This window comes from Callorhinchus milii, unplaced genomic scaffold, assembly GCF_018977255.1.
Source record: "Callorhinchus milii isolate IMCB2004 unplaced genomic scaffold, IMCB_Cmil_1.0 Scaffold5, whole genome shotgun sequence".
NCBI lineage: Eukaryota > Metazoa > Chordata > Chondrichthyes > Chimaeriformes > Callorhinchidae > Callorhinchus > Callorhinchus milii.
In genome coordinates, this window is record NW_024704746.1 from 54,958,362 (window position 1) to 54,984,070 (window position 25,709).

At 40.9% G+C, this 25,709-nt stretch overlaps 1 protein-coding gene and 1 non-coding gene across 6 annotated transcripts in view; both read right to left on the reverse strand.

Annotated features, from left to right (window-relative positions):
- Positions 1 to 25,709, reverse strand: part of apaf1 (apoptotic peptidase activating factor 1) — a gene marked incomplete at its 5' end in the record, with an annotated part of 114,125 nt that overhangs the window by 59,867 nt on the left and 28,549 nt on the right. For all 5 annotated transcript variants that reach the window (XM_042335087.1, XM_042335085.1, XM_042335083.1 and 2 more), the window contains 10 exon segments: positions 2,715 to 2,840; positions 3,845 to 3,973; positions 8,508 to 8,669; positions 9,206 to 9,331; positions 10,366 to 10,497; positions 10,667 to 10,792; positions 12,295 to 12,418; positions 16,420 to 16,604; positions 21,424 to 21,537; positions 24,475 to 24,606. In XM_042335087.1, coding sequence (XP_042191021.1) covers positions 2,715 to 2,840; positions 3,845 to 3,973; positions 8,508 to 8,669; positions 9,206 to 9,331; positions 10,366 to 10,497; positions 10,667 to 10,792; positions 12,295 to 12,418; positions 16,420 to 16,604; positions 21,424 to 21,537; positions 24,475 to 24,606 — 1,356 coding nt within the window.
- Positions 13,469 to 13,540, reverse strand: trnal-caa. Its single transcript has one exon. It is a non-coding gene; the product is annotated as a tRNA-Leu (tRNA).

A 25,709-nucleotide genomic window follows, 5' to 3' on the forward strand; every position in this document is an offset into this window, starting at 1 on the left:
TTCTACCTAGGTGAATAACTTCACACTTCCCCACATTAAATTCCATCTGCCACCTACTCGCCCACTCCGCTAGCCTATCTATATCCCGTTGCAATCTTTTTGCATCATCCTCAGAGCTTACTCTCCCACCGAGTTTAGTGTCATCCGCGAATTTAGATACGTTACATTCAATGTCCTCGTCTAGATCATTGATGTAAATTGTAAATAGCTGAGGCCCAAGCACTGATTCTTGTGGCACTCCACTAGTCACATCCTGACAATTCGAGAATGACCCGTTTATCCCTACTCTTTGTTTTCTACCCGTTAACCACTCTTCAATCCATGCTAATATGTTCCCATTAATCCCGTGGGCCTTAACATTGTGCAATAGCCTTTTGTGTGGCACTTTGTCAAATGCCTTTTTAAAATCTAAATACACTACATCTACCGGTTCCCCCCTATCTAACCTGCTAGATACATCTTCAAAAAACTCTAAAAGATTAGTTAAGCATGGTTTCCCTTTTGTAAAGCCATGTTGACTCTGCCTAATCGTGTTATGGTCTTCCAGGAATCCCATAACAACATCCTTAGTTAAGGACTCAAGAATTTTCCCTACCACTGATGTCAGACTAACTGGTCTATAGTTCCCCATCTTTTCTCTTTTAAATTTAAAAGTCCATTTATTCCCACTCACTCAATGTCATAGGAGGACTCAGACAGGACTACATATTCAATTAACTGAATCCATCTCTGATTACATAACCCTATGATGTTTTGAGTGTAGTTATTAATCTTGGGTAACTTGCGAGTTTTCATTATTTGATAGAAGCAGAGTTCACTATACATACATCCTGAGAAATAGGAAATCCATACTGCAAACTCACTTGGGGAGAATTGATTACATCACAAAGGGATCACTCAACAGTAATCTCTCTCAGAGATCCCCCCAACATAGATATATTGATGCAGTATAACATTAAAGTTAATTCATGCACATCAGATACCATTCTGCTATACTATGGACTGATTTACTATTCCTTCACGGTAACACCGTTTTAATGTACAATTAAAAATACACTGAAACTTAACCCTTTGGAGGATGAAAGACCTTCCGCTGTCAAAATACACATAAAGTATGCAAGTATTTGTCAACAAGTGTTAGCTTGGTAGCACTCACACCTGAGTCAGAAGATTGTCTAAGCATACGTCTAAGCACATGGTCTAGGATGACATTCCAATGCAGTGCTGGGGTGTGTTGCATTGCCAGAGGCTGCCATCTTTCAGATGAGATGTTAAACTGAGGTCCCGTCTGCATGTTCAGGGGGATCTTGAAGGTCCCGTGGCACAATTCAAAAAGAGAAAGAAGTTTTTCCCAGTATCCTGGCCAACATTCCTCCAAACAAAATTGGTCATCTGTTTCATGGCTATTTGAGGGAAATGCTGCCGCATTTGCCTATAAATATACTCCATTTCACAGTAAATCCTGTGAATTGCTTTGAGACTTCCTCTCAATGTGATGAGGTGCTTTAGCAAATGCAAGGATTATTATTATGTATTTTAACAATCATCATCAGAAAACACAGACGCTGAAAAATATATTCAATCCTAAACTGTAACTGTAGCAAACAAAATAATTTTCTTATCTTGCAGAAAAATTGGTTATGGTACTCAAAAAGTGCAAACACCCCTGTTGGGCAATCTACTCAAAGATATTCTGTGTACTATGATCATTTATTGCAGTATATATTGCAGTGGAGTCCTGTAGCTCAGTGGTTGAAAGCACTCGCTTTGCAAGCGAGAGACCTGAGTTCAATTCCAGGCAGGTCAGGGCGAAACCTTGGGCAAGTTTCCTAACTCCACACAGAGCCTAATAATAATCCCTTCAAAACCAAAAACAATAATAAATTGGTCATTTTTAATCTATGTCTGTTTGTGGGACATTGCTGTGCGCAATTGGCTGCCGCGTTCGCCCACAAATATACAGTCAATTCACTTTACAGTGTGTTCTGTGAAGCGCTTTGGGACGTCCTCCCGATGCTATATCAAATGCAAGGATTATTATTATTATTATAAGAAGATAACATTTGTATAGCGCCTTTCACATTGGGAGGACGTCCCAAGGCGCTGGACAGAGTACAGCATTTCAGACCCGAGCTGGGGTCAGAGGGGGAAAGGGAGGGGAGAGGAAGGAGCGTGGCAATGGCATGGTCGAAGAGGAGGGTCTTGAGGTGGGACTTGAAAGAGGCTAAGGAGGGGGTGAGGCGGAGTGATTGGGGGACGGAATTCCAGAGGTTGGGGGCAGAGTAGCTGAAGGCTCTCCCGCCAATGGTGGGGCGGGTGGGTCGGGGGATGTGGAGCAGGCCAGAGCAGGCTGAGCGGACGGAGCGGGCAGGTTGGTAGAAGATTAGGAGGTCGCAGAAGTAGGGTGGGGCGAGGCCATGGAGGGCTTTGTAGGTGAGGACCAGGATCTTGAACTGGATCCTCTGAAGGATAGGGAGCCAATGGAGTCTGGCGAGAATGGGGGAGATGGGGTAACGGTGTTTGATGCGGGAGAGGACACGGGCTGCAGAGTTCTGGATTATCTGCAGCCTGTGGAGGGAGGAGTTGGGAAGGCTGACAAGCAGGGTGTTTGCACAGTCGAGCCTGGAGGTGATGAAAGCATGAACAAGAGTTTCAGCGACCTAAGGGGTGAGGTAATGGCAGAGTCACTGCACTACAAATAGAAAAGCACTTACCCGAACAGTTTGATCATCTGACGAAGACAGCAACATTGATCCATCTGGTGAAAACTGAACGCAATGAACCCAGCTCAAATGTCCACTACAGTCAGCCACTCTCTTCTGCAATTTTATGTCCCACAACTAGAGGAGATTGAAAAAAGAAATAGCATAAGTAAATGTACTTTTAAACCACTCTACCTGTGAATACCTGTCCTGGAAGTTTTAAATAATCAAATCCTTTTTTTTGAAAAAAAATTATAAATTTAAATTCTCAACTTCACTTTCAAATGCCTCCATGGCCTCGCCTCACCCTACCTGTGCGATTTTCTGCGGTCCTACTGCCCTGTGTCATTCCCTCCACCTGCTTCATATCACCTGTCCACTCTACCCCACTATCGGTGTGTGAGTTTTTAGACATTCTTTTCCTGCTCTTTGAAACTGCATTCCAGAGTCCTTCCACAAATGGAAAACCCACCTTCTGCTTTTGGCCATCTCTAAACAAGTACTTATATGAAGCATTTTCTCTCTCTTCAGCACCCCCTCCCCCAGCTTGCGCTCCCAGTGAGTTGGGTAAGCAGTTTGAGATATCCCCACGACTTGAAAGATGCAATCAATATAAATGCTGTGATACGCAAAGTAATTTAATTGAAATTAATAAAATATATTCATGGAGTTTAAATGGTATCAATTCTATTTAGAATGATGAAAATGTATATGTTTTTGTCTATTCATCAATCATGAGATACAGATCGTGTAGTCTAGAAGATGAAAAAAGTGATTATAGATGAGAGCAAACAGGAATGTTAAATCCAATCTACAATCTGACCTGAACTGCAACTAATTTACAGAGCTTCACAAAGACATATATTCCACCATAAATTGGTCACCACTCTTCAGAAGCTGCATAACTAAAAATAACTGTGAGTAAAGTTAGCTCTCTTCTTTTTACGCAAAATGAATCCCAAGTTAGATAGACGATACTTCCCTGCACTTAAGTACTAAGTAAACTAACATTGTATCACAGAAAGCTATGAGTGGTATAAAAACACTGACATCAGAGGTGCTTTCTAAACACAGCACACATCTAATTTTTTGTTCACTGGCATTGTGTTATAACTGGGTTTCCTTCCATTCCATACACTTACCTCTACAGAATAGTGAGACAAAGCTACTGCCACTAATGAACTGATAGGAGACGCATGGCAATACTGAATAGTGCTGTGACACCTTGATTCTAGTTTAGCTTCAATGTCACCAGTCGCCACATTGAAAATCTGAGAAAAGTAATTCATAGAAAGACTTTAGAAACAAAACTGTATCAGACAATATGGGTCGAGTCTAATTCTAGTTTATAACTTTGCATTCAGAATAAAAGTAAAGCAAATACTTATATAAAGCATTTTTACTACCAATCACACTTGTCAAATATAGGTTGGTGGCACTGTAATGCATAAAAAAACAGCAACAACTTGCACTTACATAATGCCCTCCACCAGGGCAGTGTCTCAGAGCACCTAACAGTGGTGGAGCCTGACTCGGGAGATGGGTAGGGGTGGGGGGGAGATGTGGCCGTAAGCACGTTCGAAGAGAAAGGCTTTCAGGCGGGACTTGAAAAAGGAGTGGGGGCAAGGCAGAGGAATAGAGGGAGAGTGTTCCAGAGATTTGGGGCGTAGTGGCTGAAAGAATGACCTCCGATGGTGGAGTGGGCGGTGCGAAGGATGAACAGGAGACTGGTGCCAGTCCAGGGGAGGCACCCGGTGGTGGATTGGAAAGTGATGAGGTCGGAGAGGTAGGGAGATGCCAGGGAGTGAATGGATTTGAACACGAGTGTGAGGATCCATTTGGTGATGGGGAGCCAGTGGAGCCTGGCAAGAATTGGTGAGATGTGGGTACAGAGTTTAGTCCGGGTCAGTATGCAGGCAGCAAAATTCTGAATGAGCTGGATCTTTTGAATAGTGGAGCTGGGGAGATCGGCGAGGAGTGCGTTGGAGTAATCCAAGCAGAAGATAACAAACTCATGCACGAGGTTTTCGGCTGCATTTGCGGTAAGGTACAGTCGGAAGTAATATGATGGAGGTGGAAGAAGGTGGTCCTGGTTAGGGACCGGATATGGGGGAAGGACGACAGCTGGGGGTCGAACCGAATGCCTAGATTGCGCACTGGTTCGGTCAGTCTGAGAGAAAGCCCAGGGAGGTTGAGGAGATCTGCAGGAGTGAAGACATTGACTGGGGCCAAGGAGCATGGCTTCCGTCTTGTCCATATTCAGCTGCAGGAAATTTGCACTCATATAGGCCCTGATGTCTGCCAGATAGGCTGATAGACCTGGAGTTGACACTGGAGGAGGCAAAGTAGATTTGCGTGGCATCCGCATACATGTGGAAGTTTACTAGTCTCTCTCCATGTCTCTGGATGACATCGCCCAGAGGGAGCATAAGAAAAAGTGGGCCAAGGATGGAACCCTGGAGTACCCTGCAGGTGACTGGGCGGGAGGAGAAACCATTTGCTGAGATGAAATGGAGGCGGTTGGTTAAGTTGGACTCAAACCATGCGACTGAGGTCCCACTAAGGTGAATGAGGGAGAAGAGATGGTGAAAGAGGATGAAGTGGTCGACTGTCGAACGCGGCAGAGATCCAGGAGGTCGAGGAGGCAGAGGGAGCCCTGGTCACAGATAGAATGTCGTTTGTGAGTTTGCGAGAGACTGGTCGACTGTGTCGGCTAGCGGGGGGAAAGAAGGGGGAATTCAGTGACCAGCAGCTGGGTGGGGAGGGGATTGAGGCGAACTTTATCCAGGTGATCCTGGTTGGGAGGGAGGAGGGAGAAATGAGGGCAAAGAAGTGTAAGAGGGGGGAAGCGGCAGGAGCCATGGCGGAGGGAGAAGGTGGTGTGGATGGTCTGGGTCACGTTCTGAATTCTAAGCTTTTCATAAAGGGAGTGAACTGTCATTACAATGAATCTCTGGATTTTATAATCAATCACTATTTTTAAAATGTATTAGCCCTCCCTGTGAATAAGGCAATGTCTTCTCACTGCTAACTCTCTCAAGAAGCAGGCAGATCTACTTATTTACAGACATTTATCCAATGCCTGGGTACTCTTCCATCTATCGTCGGGGGAGTGAGCTTCCATCTTGTCAAATTATTTTTCTCTTTTGACTGAACTGAAATAACTCTTGTATTCCCTGGTAACTTTCCCACCATTCCATTGTTCAAAATGTATTTGCTGCAAAAACAATTAAGACTTTTTATTACTCTCTTTAACACTATGATTAATTATTTTTCTTCCCTCTTGTATTCTCCCTAGTTTCCATATTAATTTTCTTAGATTCTGTATCCAAGCTATTTTGCACTCTATTATCTCATTTATATACTTACTACAGCCATTAATTTGTACTTTTCCTCTTATTCCCAATTCCTCCTGCTCCTTAAGTTTTAATTACGTTTTAATATGTATTTTATACTTTATATATCCTCTCACTCATTTTCAAATCCCTTTATCCCCTTGCACCTCCCTACCTATCTGATTTGCTTACCCCCTCCTTCCCTCCCACTTGGCTGGCTCCGGCCACCTGTTTGTTCCTCGTCCCCTCCGCTCCACCATCAGCGACTGTGCCTTCAGCACTACACCTTGAAACTCTGGAACCCTCCCCCTCCACTTTCAAATCCCGCTTAAAGACCTTCCTATTTAATTGTGCTTATGGTCACCTCCCCCCTCCCTTTCCCCCTGGCTCGGAGTCAGATTCTGCCACTGTCAAGCGCTCCGGGACACTACCCCGCGTGAAGGGTGCTATATAAATGCAAGTTGTTGTTGTATATAGATTGTCATTTAATTTCCTATTATTTCTGTGATTTTGTTTAATACTGGATTTGGCCTGTATTATTATCGTTTTCTTGATATATTTTCTAAGCATTGCTACACTTGTAAAGCACTGTAAACGGGTTTGGTGTACTTTCCAGCACAGGTTAATGAATCAAATTGTTGATGAATCAAACAATAACCCATCAAATAGCCATCATTGTACCTTTACCTGCACGGTGCCTGGAAAATACACCCAATCTCAATAACTGGAAATCTAATGGAATAAATTATCAAAAGAAAATACAAGTGCACCTATATAAATGTCAACCAACACAGCTTCAAAAGGAATTGATCTTGCCTGACCAACCCCAGGATGTGATTTCTGATGTGGCAATTCAATTTGCCAGTAGGAAGCCAAATGACAGCCTTTGGACAGTTTTAGTACAGTGTTTTGGAGACCAAAGAGGCTGATGTCCAGTGGTATAAGGAAATGTAAGGAAATACTCAATAAACTAAGACTCAACAAAAAAACACATAGAATCATTAAATTATACAGAAGGAGGCCATTCAGCCCATCGTGTCTGTGCTGACTCTTTGAAAAGAGCTATCCAATTCAATCCCTTTCAGCCAATGCTGAAATCAAAATGAAATTATCGAATCGGCTTCCACCACCCTTTCAGATCCGAACAACTCACTGTGTGAAAAAATGTCTCCTCACCTCCCCTGTTTCTTTTAACAGCTATTTTAAATCGGTGTCCCTGTTAAGTTCTTCGATAACAACTTTTAAGAGAGAAGTAGATGATTATTTGGGGAGCACAAAATTGCAGGGCTATGGGGAGAGTGTGGGGGAGTGGGATTGATTTGAATAGCTCTTTTCAAAGAGCTGGCAGACACGATGGCCTCCTTTTGTGCTGTATAATTCTATGATAAAAAAAAACTTATTCAGAACCGTGATCCAGCAAACGGTCCGGGACGCTACCCTTGTGTGAAGGATGCTATATAAATGCAAGTTGTTTTAACCAACAGAAGTTTGTAAGCAATACTGAGGCTTTTTCTGTAACCACTAAGCTCCTTCTGCACTGTATATTTCTGTGCAGTGGGATTGAATGTGCATCTTGCTCTATGAGCTGATGCAGAGTCAATAAGCCCAATGGCCTCTTTTTGCGCTGTAAACCACATGGTTCTATGCCTCAGCCTTCCATCTGTGTGGCTCGAAAAGGAGAGGCACAGCTATGGAAGCCATCGTAAATAGGATTAAAATCAAGTTTGGGGAGTGAAAAATAAATGCTCCGAGATATACAAGTGGAAAGACAAGACTGGAAAACAATAGAAATAGTCACAAGATGATTATTGTTTCTAGAGAGGTTTAGCTGAGTTAAGGTATCCAATTTGCCCTCACTGAAATCAGTTGGTGATCACAGCAACCACATTGCTTACTGTAGTTGCTCAGACACTTGCTTCACCCATGAGCTCAAACCACATAGTGGCAAACACCTTGAGACAAGACTTAACTGCAGTTAAAGATCCCACAATATTATTTGACGAGAAGAGAGTTTGTGAAAGTATTATTATTATTAGGAACCTTGGTTTGATCTGCATTTGATAACACATGCACTTAATACTTTACAATATAAATGTATCAGTGGAATATGTTGTATTGTGTTGAAAATTGTATGAAGGTCTTTGTGATGTTTGGACATAAGGCTATTTGCTATATCAAATACAAGTTTTTTTATATATAATCCAAGTTATCAGGATGTAAACCATATTGTACATACGACACTGCTGCGTCCATTCATTTTGTTTTGACCTTTTAACATAAAAATACTGGAACCTTATAATGAAACATTTTAAATTAACATTATTTCATCCATGAAGTTGGTTCAAAGAAAACCATTAACTCTTTAAGAAGATCACATGGAAGGAAATGGAAGGATTAGTATTCCTGAAACATTAGCACAACACCAGCACTCAAAAGAATCCCGCCAAAACCACATTTATAAATCACTTACAAAGAGAATATTTTTTGTAGCCGCAATGAGCTGAGAGCCATCAGATGACCACGTGCAGCATTTCACTAGCACCTCCTCCTTTTCCTGATTGTCATCTGTATTCATGAATTCGTTTTTCACATCGAAAAACTTCCATTCATTAGCAGATGACACATCCCATAGCTGCAAGAACACACCTATATCAGCAAGGCACACTTTTAAAAATACATGTGATTTATTTAAGAAAGAATTACCATTTTCAAAGTTGCTGTTCACATATTCGCTGCCGCATTCACCTCAAAATAAACAGCCACTACAATTTACAGTAAATCTTGCGAAGCTCTTTGAGATATCCTCCCAATATGAAAATCAATATATCTATTTCAAAATTATTAAAATAAAGGTTTTTTTTATATAGCAAATGAAACTGAACACATAATACAACAGAAATCTTTAATATTAACCACAATGTGCATTTTCAAATTATTGCCTGCCAAACCGAGAATAATTAAAGACGAGGCAATGATGATGTCGGATCAAAGCATTATGATAGCTTTACTTCATTATTGCTCTCCCTCCTGGTACACCTTATACGAATGAATCTCAAACCAAAAAGTAATTGACATCGGATTTGAAAGAATACAATCCCGTTGGTGCAAAGTCAACAACGATATGATTTAACCTAAAGCTTTGAACGTTAAAGAACTTAAAATGTTCACCTTCACTGTACCATCATTGGAGCAGCTGGCCAGATACTTATCATCAGGGGAAAAATTGCAGTGATTAACAGAATTGTCGTGACCAAACAGAGTGTTCTTACAGCTCTTCCCTTTCAGGTCCCATGTCTATGAACCAAACAGAAGCAACTTATGATCAAGTTAAAATAGAAGAAAAAAATGCAGTCACCATTTCTGGATGGCTTTTAACCCAGTTCTCTCTCAATTCTCTTTCCATTCTATAGCAGATTAAAAAAATATTTCATGGCAAATTCAAATTGAATTTCATGAAGACTGATAACGTTAGTCTACCTCAGTGGAGTCCTGTAGCTCACTGGTTAGAGCACTCGCTTTGCAAGCGAGATCTCTGAGTTCAATTCCAGGCAGGGCGAAACCTTGGGCAAGTTTCCTTACTCTACACGCCTAATAATAATCCCTCCAAAAAACAAAAACAATAATAAAAATTGGTCATTTTCAATCCATGACTGTTTGTGGGACATTGCTGTGCGCAATTGGCTGCCGCGTTCGCCCACAAATATACAGTCAATTCACTTTACAGTATATTCTGTGAAGCGCTTTGGGATGTCCTCCCGACGTGAAAAGCTCTATATCAAATGCAAGGATTATTATTATTATTGGTTGCAACCTCTGGGTGAGAAAGTTCAAGCCCACACCTCATCAAACTCATTATCTAGGTTGAGGGAGTGCTGGATTTCCGGAAATGTAATCCTTTGGGTGAGACACTAAACCATGCTGTGATGGTTCTATCCTGTGTTATAAATGAACAGTGCACTATCGTGTTGTGAAAAGCTGCTGTTGTCCAAGGTCCTGCCCGATATTTCTCAACCATCACAAAAAAAGTTAATTAATTGGTCAATCATCTCCTTGGTGTTATTAGGATATGGTTGGCTCAGATTAGCATAAACACAGAAAAAAGCTTTTACAGGAAGAATGTGAGCCACCCACTAATAGAAGGTGGGGCAGATGATTGGAAGCATTAGATTTCTTAATGTTCCAAACCAGTCACCTGCAGCAGTGTCTTGTAATGCTCCCTGTTATTATATATACACTTCCTCCATGACTCAATACACACAATATATTTCTCAAACATTTACAAACCATAATAGTGAAGCAAATTGAAAGCCAAGCAGCATTTCACTCACTTTCAAATACGTGTCATTGGAACACGTTGCCAGCAGATTGGTCTGCACCAAGTTTGAAAACTGACAATGATTAACTTGCTCTGTGTGATCACTGTATGTCTGCAGCAGCTCCCCAGTAACTGAATTCCAAACCTAGAGAAATAAAGCACTTTCACTACTACAAATGGAGAATGCCACTGCTACTTTTACATTATAAAGAGGTAATAATCACAGGTTAAAAACAATGCCTTACAACAGAACTAAATGAAAACTGCTTGTAAGCATCACTACTTGAACGTATGGCATCTGCCAGGTTTTATACCTTGACTTTTGTATCTGATGAGCACGTGGCTATAAACTTGTTGTCTGGTGAAAACACACAGCATAAAACGTCATCATCATGTGCAGCAACCTCCAAAACCTTCTCACCTGTTGTACTTTTAAAAACCTGTGACACAATTAAGAACAAAAAGTTGATCGCTGACTTCTTGTACCATCACTTTTATTTACTTTAATTAGAGGTGAAAAGTTTTCAACAGAAACACGTCTGACATTTTCCTTGGATGCTAAGAACTGGCCATTTCAAAAGAACATGAAATATAACCGAGAAAAGTGCCTTAAGTCTCTTAATTCACTAACTCTTTGAGCACTGTAGTTTGTACTGCATATTATGAACTGTTGGCAAGTCGAGGGAAAAAGATTACCCTGCTCTGTCTTGCAAGAAGACTTTTGGAAGCGTTTGAGAGAGCACTTGAAGCCTCAGCTAACAACTGGGGGGTGGGGGGGGGAAGAAATGGAATGAGAATAACTTGCCAGTAAGTATGTTGCTTGCATCCCATTTTCATACGATTAGCTTACTTTGAGTATATATTACTGAAGTAAAATGCTACAACTTCAGCATTATTAAATCATATCGGGGGTGCGGTACCAAGTTACTGGTACTTCACTGGTATCTTGCCTAACGCTCTGTTCTTTATGTGTGAACCGATACAGCGAGTATCAGGAAGCATCACAGCAAAGCCTGATCCTGGAACCAGAGCTTTTCAGCAGGATTATGATCAAAGGAAGGTGATCTGGGGCAAGGACCTTAGGTGAATTTTGCCATCTCTAACCCCAGAAGTACTGAGGCCATTTGTAGCAACTATCAACCCAGCTGAAATCAACTCATTCAGTAAACAATTTGGACCAGGAAATCTCCTGGCATGTAATGATTTGATTTCACACTGGCTTAACTGTAGTTACAGCATGCACAAGGGGGTGGTGGGGGGAATATTTTCAGCATCTGTCATTTCCTTCCGTGATAAGGTTATCACATCTGCCTGATGGAATTACATGTAGCCCCAACTGTGCTTTTGTTACTGCACCATTGCCCTTGGAAAGACATCTGGAAAGAGAATACAAATGGGCTGCTTTTATTTCTTGTAGAGACATTTTCTTTAAGTCTTTGTCTTTGACTGGATAAACTGATGAGTTGTAGAAAATGATTGCAGATGATGATAATAATGATAAATATTGCAGGAAAGAGAAATGCTTGATCCTCAGTTATGTTATCACTCTTCAAAAGGAGTACCATGGAAATTACTTGACCTTGAAAGGCTGGGTGGTTTGAATGCATTATAAAGTGCATTGCCTGAGGAGTCACAAACAGCAAAGAAAGTGGTAAAGCAATTTCCAGATCATAAAATTTGAACTGGGATTTAATTCAGCTCTTTGAAAACAAGCTTTGAGTTAAGATTTACTTGTGTTGCACTAAATGCTCTCTCATTTTTATTACAATCAGAGTATGGCATAGGTTTCTGCTTTTGCTCTTTTCAGCATATTATTAAGGAAAGTGGGTTTCCATTCTGTCATTATCTTTCAGACGTCTCGAAGACATGATAAGGAGCAATATCAAATGCAAGAATTATTCTTTTTATTATTTTTGAACAACACATTCCCAGAGTTGTTTACCTGGAAGTTTTTATCAACTCCACAAGTAGCTATCCTCTGTCCATCAGGCGAGAAACAACCGTGGAGAACAGCATCGGAATGAGGTCGAACGACAAGGCGAGTCAAGCTCTGTAAATTTTTGTTCCTATTATTGGAAAATTCTGTTAATCTACATTCATAAAGAGAACAAATACTTTGCAATACATTATAACTGCAAAATTCCAAACAATTCATTCAATGTTACAAGAAATATTATAGTCTATAAAGAAAATAATGTTTGTGTTATTTTCAAAACAAAATAGGCTCTGCTGACGGTCTTGGTTTTAATGGTGACGGCAATGCCAAGAGACCTGAGTAAAAATTTTGACTGCTCAGGTGATCAGATTCAATTCCTGGTATGTGCTGCATAAGCACGTTTGCAAAATAACAGGTAGGATGCTAACAACTGTCTTAAGTATTTCAGGGATGAGGGGGTGGGAGATCAGACTGGATTTCTGTTCCTAATCTGAACCTGACAACCTTCCGTAGGAAAGTGTTCAAGTGTGAGCACTGAATGAGAGTTGGATTATAATCAATTTTGGTGCCATGACCCTTTCATGGATTATTTAGGCTCAGACATCTTTGGCGCGAGCGAGGAAGGGGTCCAGACTGAACTTGTAATAAACAGAACACCAGGGGTGAACACTAGGGGGATTATTGAGCTGAAAAGAATCAGACCTGTGTATTCTGATAAAGCTCTTTGCTCAATGTTTTTTTTAAACATAGATTTCTACGCTATATGTTGTGACAAACATAAAATGTAGTCGATTATACAAGCCTGCTTGAACCCTTGAAAAACAGAATTCATTGTCGGTGTCAGGAAATGGGAAAAAATAGGGAAGATTGCCAAAAATAATGCCTATTATAATAACTACTACTAGTTATTGTAACCGGTTAGATCTGATGCAGCTCAATAACTTAATAATAATCCTTGCATTTGATATAGCGCTTTTCACGTCTTCTAGACATCTCAAATCGTTTCATAGAATATGCTATAAAGTGAATTGACTGTATATTTGTGGGCGAAACGCGGCAGCCAATTGCGCACAGCAGTGTCCCACAAACAGTCGTGGATTGAAGTGACCAATTTATTATTGTTTTTTTTTCTTGAGGGATTATTATCAGGCGTGTGGAGTAAGGAAACTTGCCCATGGTTTCACCCTGCTGGGAATGGAACCCAGGTCTCTCGCTTTTGAGGCGAGTGCTCTAACCACTGAGCTACAGGACTTCACGAGGACAGGACTTAAGCACATCACGATTTTGATTCCTGTGAAATACTTAGTTCTAGTCCCAGGGTTGTTAGACCCTTGGATGTGTCTTGCATGATTTGGTAATTCTCAGATGAGTTACTTGCTGGAGTAGCCTGCGTGGAAGCAACATGCCATGTCTAGAAAAGGGACTGCCCACGTGCCTGAACTGCCTCAGCTAAACAAACCCTGCATTGAGATCATGGTTCAGGGCACAACTAACAATGGAGACTGTACGGTGGGGTGGGGAGAAGATGTGCTTCTGTATTTCTTTGTAAATATTATACCCTAAGCAGTCCCATTTCCTCCACATACAATGTTTCCAAACCATTTGATATTGTAACTCAACAAAGATTATATCGAACCTTCTAAAAGCCTCATTTCCCCTCTGTGCGTTAATTTATTTGCATTGTACTATGATTCTATGTAGGAGTAAACCCAGGTACAATTTAGAGACACAATCCAGATCAACTGCAATACCTTGCTAATTCCTCAGCCAGAATATCTCTTTAAGTGAAGTACTGTATATAATGTAATATATTGTAATACATTAAAAAAGGAAAGTTCAAAAAAAAATTCTCCAACCATCACCCCTTCCCCTACCCCTCCCCCATTACAGAAAATAACATCAAATTTCCTCATATCAAGTACCCTTTCTTTCAGCAGAGCTGGGACGCGACGACTCATTCCAGGACCTTGGAGAGGAATGGGAGGTTAGAGATGGGGCGGTAGCTGGAAAGGAGGGATGGATCCAGGGAAGGTTTTTTCAGGATGGGGGTGATGACGGCTGTTTTTAGGGAGGTGGGAACTGAACCGGTAGACAGAGAGAGGTTGATGATATTGGACAGGAGGTGGTCAGAAGGTGGAGCTGGGAGATGAGGAGAGAGGTGGGGATGGGATCGAGGGAGCAGGTGGTGGGTTTGAGTTTGCGGACAGTCGTGATGAAGGTGGAGGGAGAGATAGGGTCGAAGGAGTATGGGGGGGTGGGTCATGAGGGAGAGGTGATTGTGGGGGTGGCTGTGGATGTGGCTGAACATATCCCCTCGATTTTAGATTCGAGGAAGTCTAGCATCTCCTCACAGTTGGAGTTTGAGGAGAGGATGGATGAGGTATGGGAGGGTGGACGGAGGAGACGGTCAGTGGTGGAAAAGAGAAGCCGGGGTTTGTCCTTTACCTCCAAGGTAACCTTAGAGTAGAAGGAGGATTTGGAAGGCTATTATTGCCAAAAGTAGCTTTACGCTGTAAACCAATTATGGTGGAGTCCTGTAGCTCAGTAGTTAGAGCACTAGCCTCACTCTTTGCAAGCGAGAGACCTGAGTTCAATTCCAGGCAAGGCGAAACCTTGGGCAAGTTTCCTTACTCCACACGGTTAATAATAATCCTTCCAAAAAACAAAACTATAATAAATTGGTCATTTTCAATCTACGACTGTTTGTGGGACATTGCTGTGCGCAATTGGCTGCCGCATTCGCCCACAAATATACAGTCAATTCACTTTACAGTGTGTTCTGTGAAGCGCTTTGGGACGTCCTCCCGACGTGAAAAGCGCTATATCAAATGCAAGGATTATTATTATTATTATTATTATTATGACCCACTCTGCCTTCCCTCACCTCCATAACATCTCCTGACTCTGCCACTACCTCACCCCTCAGGTCGCTGAAACTCTTGTTCATGCCTTCATCACCTCCTGGGTCGTCTATTCAAACTCCCTGCTTGTCGGCCTTCCCAACTCCTCCCTCCACAGGCTGCAGATAATCCAGAACTCTGTAGCCCATGTCCTCTCCGGCACCAAACTCCGTGACCCCATCTATCCCCTCTCCACTAGCTCCCTATCCTTCAGAGGATCCAGTTCAAAATCCTGGTCCTCACATACAAAGCCCTCCATGGCCTCGCCCCACCCTACCTCTACAACCTCCTAAGCCCCAACCAACCCACCCGTTCCCTCTGCTCAGCCGGCTCCGGCCTGCTCCATGTCTCCCGACCCACCCGCCCCATCATTGGCGGGAGAGGCTTCAGCCACTCTGCCTCCAACCTCTGGAATTCCAACCCCCAGTCACTCCACTTCGGCCCCTCCTTAGCCTCCTTCAAGTCCCGCCTCAAGACCCTCCTCTTCGACCATGCCATCAGCCCCCCTCCCTTAACCCCCAACCCCAGCTCGGGTCTGAAATGCTGTACTCTGTCCAGCACCTTGGGACGTCCTCCCGATGTGAAAGGCGCTATACAAATGCAATCTTGTTGCTGTTGTTGTTCTGGCCCACTGATAGTACTAATAACAGATTCAAACTGACACTACATGTCACAAGGAAACAACAGTAGTATAGGAACAGGATTCGGTCATTTAGCTCACCAAACTTAATCCATCATTTTGTTTTATTGTGGTAGAGGTTTCAATTCGATTCATCCTTTTCTCTATATCCCTTAATACACTTGCTTCTGAAGTATTTATCCTTCTCCCATTGAATTCTGCATCTCCCTTTGTGGGAAGTACATTCCACATTGCCACAATGCTTTTTGTGAAGATGTTTTTGATCTAACTGGTTTAATTCTAATTTTAAGATGATGCCTTGGTTTGCATCCCTCAAATTAAAAAGTCACAGTACCTGTCTGGTGTATTTGGTAGAAATAGTTCAACTTGGTTTCATATTAACACTAGATAAATTAACTATGAGAGAAATGAAGCACAAACATATTTATGCTAAATAAAGAAGATTAAAATAGACAACTCAATAAGCGATGTATGAGTTTCTAAAGTGTTAAAATGATTTCAGTCCTTTTTGACGAATGTAAACATTCAAATTCAATGTCATATGCTCAATTTAATAGGTTTTAGAGACATTATGCCTCTTTAGATACTAACATCCATTCCAAGTAGACAACTCTGTCTTTGGTTGTTTTCCCAGCTTCCAATCTTGCTTGACGATACACTTCTGAGCAGTCTGGCTGACAAAGCCCCAACTGCACAATATCTGGGAAGGGCTTCTGCACCAGAAGATGGCCTTTCAAAGACAAGAATTCTTGAAAATTGTCACGTACTGTGCTGTTCTGTAAAGGAGGTGGTACATTTTTTTTAAACTTTAAAGTTGCAATTCAGTTAATCAATAAAAGGATATAATCTCCAGAATAATGATTTGGCTAGGCAGAAAGAAAGTAAAGCAGGTCTTGAGATTCTCTCCCATATTTAGTTGTTCACCACAAACTGCAGGGGAAATAAATCCACTGGGTCTTTTATTCTATTAAAACAAAAGTGCACTGATTCTCACAGCATTCTCTGGTGCTATTTTTCTTGGATGAATGACTTAAAGATAAACACCAGAAGCAGACCTGGTGTGAAAACTGCCATCCTGCTTTTCAGTTAAGGATGGCACCTTTCTCAACCAACTTCCCAATTTAATTAGTATCTAAGACAGAATGGAGGGAGTATATAACCAGAGCCATCAACAAAAAAACCCAGAGCAGCCAATACAAATTCTAAAGCCCTTTGGGAACATGCAGTGGCTTGCGATTGATAAAACATTCAGTCATCAGGTTGTGTAACCAAGAAATTTTATGTCGTCGCTGGATTTAATCAAGATTAATGTTATCGATTTAGATGTGTAGTGTGGTGTGTAGTGTGATCTGTAGTTCAACAGTGAATGAATGCTTGCAGAACCAATGCTCTATGAACAGAAAATTCGGATAGCAACATACCACCTTGACTAGATTTGCAAATTGAAAACTTATCACAGATTTTAAAATAATATAGTGATTTTGTTGGACCAAATGAATTCAAGAATTATAAACTTGATAACATACAGAAAATTTATCTGAATCTCAAACCTTTTCCCCAAGCACTTTCTGCGTTTTTAACAGAAAAACAGCTTCCTTTCTTTCCGCTACCCAATATACCAATGTGTAGATGATGAAAATGAATGAATTTCAATACAATATGAAATCACAATCAGAAAACCCAATGCAAGAGTAACAATATTTTACATTGTCCCAAGAGACTCCCTGCATTGTTTGTTTTTCCATTCAGTTATTATTAGACCACCAGTTATGCTGATGTTTCCTTTGTAACATTGATCCTTTGCAGCAAATGTCCTAGTTGATTGCACTAAGTGACAATCACATTTTCATATTCCACTGAATTGAGATTAACACAAATATATTTTGTAATATTGCCAATTAATAACTAAATGAAAAAAACTTTGAATAATGCCCGATGCATCTCACAATGTTATAAATTAGTTCACATCTGCTCAGTGTACAAGTAAATAACAGTTGTAAACACCAAGAAGCTATCTATCAGCAGTTCACAGACAGTTATGAAATTGCAAGCCAATAGTTAACGTATTTTGTTCTTAAATACACTTCTCAATCTCCTAACCAAGGCATATTTTAATTATTGAAATCTTCAGATCACACTCTAATACCCAGGTCCAAAACATATTCAGCTTTCACTGCTTAATTGATTGATCTTTGAAATGGAAATTTAATTTACCTCGCTGGTGTATTTACTTAGTACTTTTAAGTTATTAAGCATATTTTTCTTCTTCCTGCAAATTAATATGTACATAGAGATTCCTATTTCCTCTAAACTACAATTCACATTATGTATTATACCAACCAGCCTAAGCATCATTGCATTATTGTTGCATAATTATTCAAACTATTTTCATACAGTTAAATATTTAATAGCCTAAACTTAGTGAGCAATTTCTATTCAATATTCAAGTACATACCACCCCTCGATGTATGCTCATTTACAAATATAATGTAATATTGTATGAGAACAGATTTCATTATAAAACAGCCACTGATGCTTCCACTCAGAGCAAACCTGTACATAGTGGAGTCCTGTAGCTCAGTGGTTAGAGCACTCGCTTTGCAAGCGAGAGACCTGAGTTCAATTCCAGGCGGGACGAAACCTTGGGCAAGTTTCCTTAATCCACACGCCTAATAATAATCCCTCCAAAAAACAAAAATAATAATAAAAATTGGTCATTTTCAATCCATGACTGTTTGTGGGATATTGTTGTGCGCAATTGGCTGCCGCGTTCGCCCACAAATATAGTCAATTCACTTTAGTGTGTTCTGTGAAGCGCTTTGGGACGTCCTCCCGACGTGAAAAGCGCTATATCAAATGCAAGGATTTTTATTATTGTTATAGTATTTTCTAGTTACTGCATAATTAGTTTAAAAACTGTTTATTCTCAATCTAATGAGACAAATTTCAGTAATCAGTCCTATCTATCTGACTAATACGTATTATAATAATCACTGAAAATTTATTTTGTAGCTAGTTTTATTGAGATGCTTCATTCGTTTCTGTTAGGGGCTTGAACTAGAGAATTCCATTATCCACTGTAGTAACCTCAAACAACTCAAAATTTAATTAGAAATTTTGAATACCCGCTTTTCTCTGTTAGCATTACTTGGTGGCCAAACAATTGTGGAGCTGTGGGAGGCATTTGCGAACTGATTAGTCAGTAAAATCACTGTCAGGAGTGCATCATGGACATCATTAAACATTCATTACAATCTCTATCTTGAAACTGAAAAAGCAAATAATATTGAAAGAAAAATACTATTCATTTCCCTCCTTGCAAACACCCCATTGCAATTTTGAGTGATGCAATTTAGAGGTTTGTGAGGTACATGAATCACAGGCACACACAGTAGGTACAGAAATAACCATGCACTGCATTACACTCCTACACAAGATTTTATATCACTCCAGATTTTGAATGCTTGTTATTCTACATTTTTTGAATTAAAACGTTTATTCAGAACATTTATTTTTAGTATTAGTCTGTGACCATGTAATAATCATTGAGATATAAAAAAGTGCTGACTTCAGCATGAACAGCCAGTTGAGGTGCTATAATTGACCTGCAAGTAAAAGGGAGAGAGAAGAGAAAACAGCCAATATTGTCGCATGTGTGATCCCTAACCAGTGACCCTTGTTGGAAACTGGGTATTTGTGGACTTCAGGTGAGAGCAATATTGAACTAAGACTGTTAGTACCTGCTGTTAGTACCTATAGATACTGGAGACCTTGCAGCACCAGTAAACCATATTTGTAGATTTCAGAAGACAAGAAAGAAGAGAAAAGGATATTGATAAAAGATAACATTTTTGGAAGCACAGTGCAATGGAGAAAAGGTAGTGGCTTCAGAAGCAATGCGTTCTGCACACATTCTTTTATGAGCGGAATGGATGAAAATTTAATTAGGCTCTTCTCAATGTGTGGTGTGTTAGAAACTCTCCAATCGGCCATTGATATACATGAACTTTCATACACATTTTTTAAAAATGTGGTCATGGGACCTTTTTTTAGACTGCTTCCTCCCCTCCTGATCAATCTGATGGGGGAGCAAAAATCAGACCTTGCAGAATAAACAAGGTATACGTAGAAATTAAAAGTTTTAATAAGCAAGAGGCTGTTATTTAATGCCAACAAACTCTAAGGAAAGACTTGTCAAGGGTTGAAAAACAACCAGATGAATCAATTCTACTTTTCCAGATGACAAGTGAGTGTTTCTGAACAAGCTATTCCAGGGGCCACAATTAAAAGAAACCTGAAAATCTAACAGGAACAAGCCTCTTGTCAAATTTAATAGAAATTCAACAAAGCATTACCAACACTTTGAGGTAATAAGTTAGCGTTTATGTACAGATATGGATAGCAAGTCCCAGAATATCCATCACCAAAAAGTATTTGTAAAGTCTAATGCGAGAAAACGAGTCATCAGATTTGATTAAATAAGATTCAAAAGTTTTAAATTACTCGGGTGACAAGTAATAACACTTGTGAGCACAATGACACTGTCCAAACTAAGAAATTGATGAAAAGGCAACGATTTATCAAATTAATTACCAATGCAATTGGTGTTTTCAGATTCATGGGGAATGAACAGATAAGGAAAGTCAGTTCTGAAAGGGTCTAAGAGTCAAAACTATTATGCTAAGGAGTTCAGTGAATGCAATATATGGAATTTCAGTAATTAAAAACTGCTGATATGATATAACATTAAATATAAAGCCACTCACACATACCTCACCTTCCACAATCTGTCTTTTGAGCAATTCAATAAATGTTATTAAAATCAGTGGAAGATCAGGTTCAGAACATGCCCTCAGTAAAAAAAATTTGCACATTTCTGTGCTGTGTTTTGAGATGTCTTCTTTTGCCAGCGCTCAAACGCTATCCTGCATGACAAAGTAACAGATAACATTCTGTCCATCTGCCCTGGTCAAAGTGACAAATGACATTCTGTCCATCTGTGACCAGGGCTCCCTCTACCTCCTCATCCTCCTTGACCTCTCTGTTGCTTTCGACACTGTCGACCACTCTATCCTCATCCACCGCCTCTCCTCTCACCTCAACCTCCACGGCTGTCCTTGATTGGTTCAGATCATACCTCTCACACCGCCTGCACTTCATCTCCTCAAACGGCTTCTCCTCTAGCCCCTGGACCATCTTGTGCAGTGTTTCTCAGGGCTCTGTCCTCGGTCCCCTCCTCTTCAATATCTATGTGTTCCCTCTTGGTGACATCATCCACAGACACGGGGTCAACTTCCACATGTATGCGGATGACACCCAACTCTACCTCTCTGCCTCCACCCTCGACTCCAGGACCACTGCTGTTCTGACAGAATGTCTGTCAGACATCAAGTCCTGGATGAGAGCTAACTTACTTCAGTTGAACGTCAACAAGACCCGAGGCTCTCCTGATTGGTTCCCGTCAGCGTCTCCACACCTCAGGCACTGACAGTATCACCATCCATGGTTGCACACTCCACCTTGCTAAGCCAGTCCGGAACCTTGGGGTCTTGTGGTAAATATATACAAAATATCTAATGTCAATGAGAAACTTACCTCTTTATCCAATATGTGCCTGTATTCCACAAAGTCATTGATCAATGGGGCTGGGCCCATCAGCTCAGTCTTGGCCTTTATCCAGTCCATTGAAAACATAAGTAAATACAGCTCCTGTGGAAAACCATTTACAACATTTCAGCTTGCTGCTCTCTAATAAAGGGGACATAGAATCCAACCTGTTCAGATCCACAGGTCGATTTGCACCATTAACTCACGGGGAAGCATCCCATTAAGCACAAATTACTTTTGAAAGTGCACAGAAATAGACCACTTATCCCTTGACGAGAAGGTCTTGACATTTAAGTCTTAGAGCTGCTGTCTTTCAGACCTGGTTATCCAAGTTGGATGCAAGTCCCACTTGTGCTGTTAAACATCACAAACAGCACGTCCTCCAGATTATATTCTATCTTTTGTTGGAAATTAGGAGACAAACAAGATGAACCAAACACAACTGCCCAATCTAGTTAGGAATTTGGTTTGCAAGGTTGAGGACATGTCTACATAACTTATCAAAGTGTTTCCTAGGTAACTGTTGTCAAGTGTAGTAATTGTATTTGTAGGAAGATGCAGCAGCTAATTTTCGCACACCAATGTCTGGCAAACAGCCAATTTACCTAAAGATCAGTTGACAGAAAAAACATATTTTCTTTTTGAATTGTTTCATGGGATCTTTGACTTCTGCCTGACATGGACTTAGTTTTAACAATCTTATGTGAAGGACAGCACTTCCAACACACCAAGTTTTAGCCTAAAACAGGGCGATCCAACCTCCTGGCTGCTGAGAGCCAGAGGCTTGGTTTGAGAAACGTCCGCAGGCCGCATAAGCAATATTTTTTTGTTTCCCTTCAAGAAACATAACATTTACCTTTTCACGTCGGAAGGATGCCTCAAAACTCTTGACACTGCCAGCTGGACACCCGAGCTGGGGGTGGGAGCTGAGGGAAGTGAGGGGGGAAAAAGATTCCCGAAAGTGTGGTCAAATAGTTAGATCTCAATGTGCCTTGAAAGAGAGGCGGGGGAAGGGAGTGAACTGGAGGGACTCTTGGGAATGAAGCTCCAGAGAGCGGGGCTATAATGGTGATGGCAGGGCAGGTAGGGTGGCGAGACATGAATCAAGATGGTGTTTGCTCTGCAAAGGGAACGGCAGGGTTGAGAGGTCGCAGCGGTGTGGGGGGAGGAGGGATGGAAATGAAGGACATAGAGGAGTTTCTCACTGGGGAAAGAGGAAGCTTTCTGTGAGGAAACTGCACGTCACTTGGTATCCATCCTCAGTCCCCCACGTGGTGACCGAGGGAAGCTCCGATCATCTGTCCTGACAGTGAACCACAAAATATTGCCCTCCCATCCCTCCTTCCCTTCCTTCACTCCCTCCCCCTCTCTGTTTATCTCTACCCCCATGCTCTCTCTCTCTCAATCACAATCTCTTTCCCCCTCTCAGTCAATTAATCACTCTCTCTCACACATTCCCCCTCTCTCTGATCCTCTTTCCCCCATCTTGCTCCCTTCTCAATCTCTCTCTCCCAATCATTCTCTCTCTCCCTCTCTTAATTACTCTCTCACACACACTCTTTCATACCTCCATCAATCCCTCTGCCTTTCCCCCCTCTCACAATGATTTTCGCACACTCTGAGGAGGGAAGGTGTGGGAGGCTGCCTTGAAATCATCCCCTGGGCCCCAGTTGGACCACCCTGGCCTAGACTACGAGCTCAAAGTCCTGATGTTGGTCTTCAAATCACTATCTTCTGACCCAGGGACGAGAATTGCACCCAAAAATCAGAATTCCTTCCCCCCATCATGTCCCCCGCCATATATTTACACTCAACCTGCATGTGCAGTTTTTTTTTAAGTACTTGGAAGTCCTAGCAGGAGAAACGGCTGTGAGGAAAAATCATAGCAAAAGAATGCTTTTTCCAGCCTTTCTGACTTATGAAATTGCTCCAACACAGAGTGGGTTCACGAATCAAACAGGTAGTTAATTCAAATACTAAGCCCAGGTGTAGCTCCAGGTTTTAATATAAATAAGAAACCAGAAAAGGCACCTATAGTGGCTGTGCTGGCTTAAGGCAGAATTAATATGAGACTGATTTTATTGCACAGGGTTTGAAGATAATTCAAACATCAACAGTGAAAAATACACTGGCTTGTACAGCTACAGCTAGAGAATAAGTGCAAGAAATTACTTTTTATAAAACACTCTTATCAACACTCTGCTTGCATTTTATCAAATCAACAGACTTCAGTATCCTTCCAGGTGGGCTGAAAATGTGACAAGAGATACCAAAACAAATATCACACCATTTCCTCTTTATGGGGGCTGGCTAGGTGGACCAGGTATAGGACATATCCAGTCCTATACATTTCTATGCTTTATGATCCTATGTACATCAACCCACCATCAACATGACTGAGACTGCCCCAATCAATTTCTTTCTAAAGGCTTTCAACTTTTCTCATTTTTATTATACCATGAAATATTTGATAATACTCAAGTCAAAAGTAAAAACATGTCTCTCCTGTTCAGCATCAACTTGCTGGAAAACTGGCAGAGAATAATTTAGCACCATCCAAATGCATGTTTAAAGTCTATTTATCCTTTGTGCTGCAGAAAGGGGTAAACCTCTCCACTGGCACAGTATTTATTCTTTGTTAAATTAAAACAGATCAGAGATAGCCCTGGTCGTACCTATGACCCTACAGTATCAATCAATAATATTTTATTTCAGCAATGTAATTTTAATTAAAAAAATAGGTATGTAAAAAGACTTTCGAACATTTACATGATCAGAAAAGATCACTGCAGTGCCTCAGGTGCCACTTCATTTGTCATTATGATTACATTTAGCCATTCAAAACTCCAGTTGTTCCCACCTCCAAAATAGTCTGGGATGAAACTGCAAGTTTGAGTCTGAAAGACTGTTCATTTCCAGTGCCTTATATTAGGTTATAATTGGAAATGGCATCCAATTATCAAAAAAGAACCTCTAACATTCTCTAACATAACTTGCATATGAAACATAATGTGATTATGCAGCACAATAAATACTAACCTTGTGCATAAGTGCTTCTGCCATATGGCCTATCAGGAAACTGTACCAATACATACAATCCTCATCAGATGGTAACGGAAAGTGTTTTTCATGCACCTTTTGGTACTGGCGAACCATTTTCGCATGCAGCTCCTAGAATAAGGCAGGAATTAATTGAAGAAAATTGGAAAAAGTTATACAATAGAATAATCCTTGCATTTGATAAAGTGCCTTATCACGTCTTTGAGTTCTTGCACTCTGTTCAGTGCAGTAGGAGCTTCACAAGATATACTGTAAAGTGAATTGACTGTATATTTTGTGGGGGAACCACGGCAGCCAACCTCGCACAACAGTGTCCCACAAATAGTCGTGGATTGAATGACAAAATTATTATTTTTTTAATGTCTTTTTTAAGGGATTATTAACCGCAACCATACTATTATAATATTTTTTTTAAGGAATTATTACCCTGGAAAAACGATCTTCCAATTGACTAACAACCTGGTTCCTACTTATTGCTAGGTAAACAGAGGTGTGTGGAGTAAAGAAACTTGCTCAACATTTCAAACCCGGGTCCTTTCATTTGCAAGGCGAATGTTCCAGCCACTGAACTACAGGTTTTCAGTGAGCAAGCGGAGTGCTCCTACTGCACTGAACAGAGTGCAAGAACACTACTCTCCTGCAAAGTATGGTCATCAGTAAAGCCAGGTTGGTCAAACCTTTTGGCTGCTGAGGGCTGAATGCCAAAGAGAAGTACTGAATGGATTTAATATTAAAAAAAATGGTAATGGAGAAAATAATGAGACTAAAGATAGACAAATCTCCAGGACCTGATAGATTCCACACCAGGGTGTTAAAACAAGTAAGGGAGGAAACTGCAGATGCGTTAATCATAATTTTCCAAAGCTCTCTATATTTGGGAATTGTGCCCTTAGACTGGAGAATTGCAAATTTCACTCCATTATTTAAGAAAGGAGGGAGGGAGAAACCAGGTAACTACAGACCTGTCAGCTTAACTTCAGTTGTGGGGAAGTTACTGGAATCTCTCATCAGAGACAGAGTGACTGAGCACTTGGACAAGTCTGAGCTAATCAAAGAGAGTCAGCATGAATTTGTGAAGGGTAGGTCATGTCTGACTTACCTAATTGAATTTTTTGAAGAGGTCACTAACTTGGTGGATAAAAGACTGTCTATGGATGTTGTCTACATGGACTTCCAGAAGGCATTTGATAAGGTTCCGTACAAGAGGTTATTAG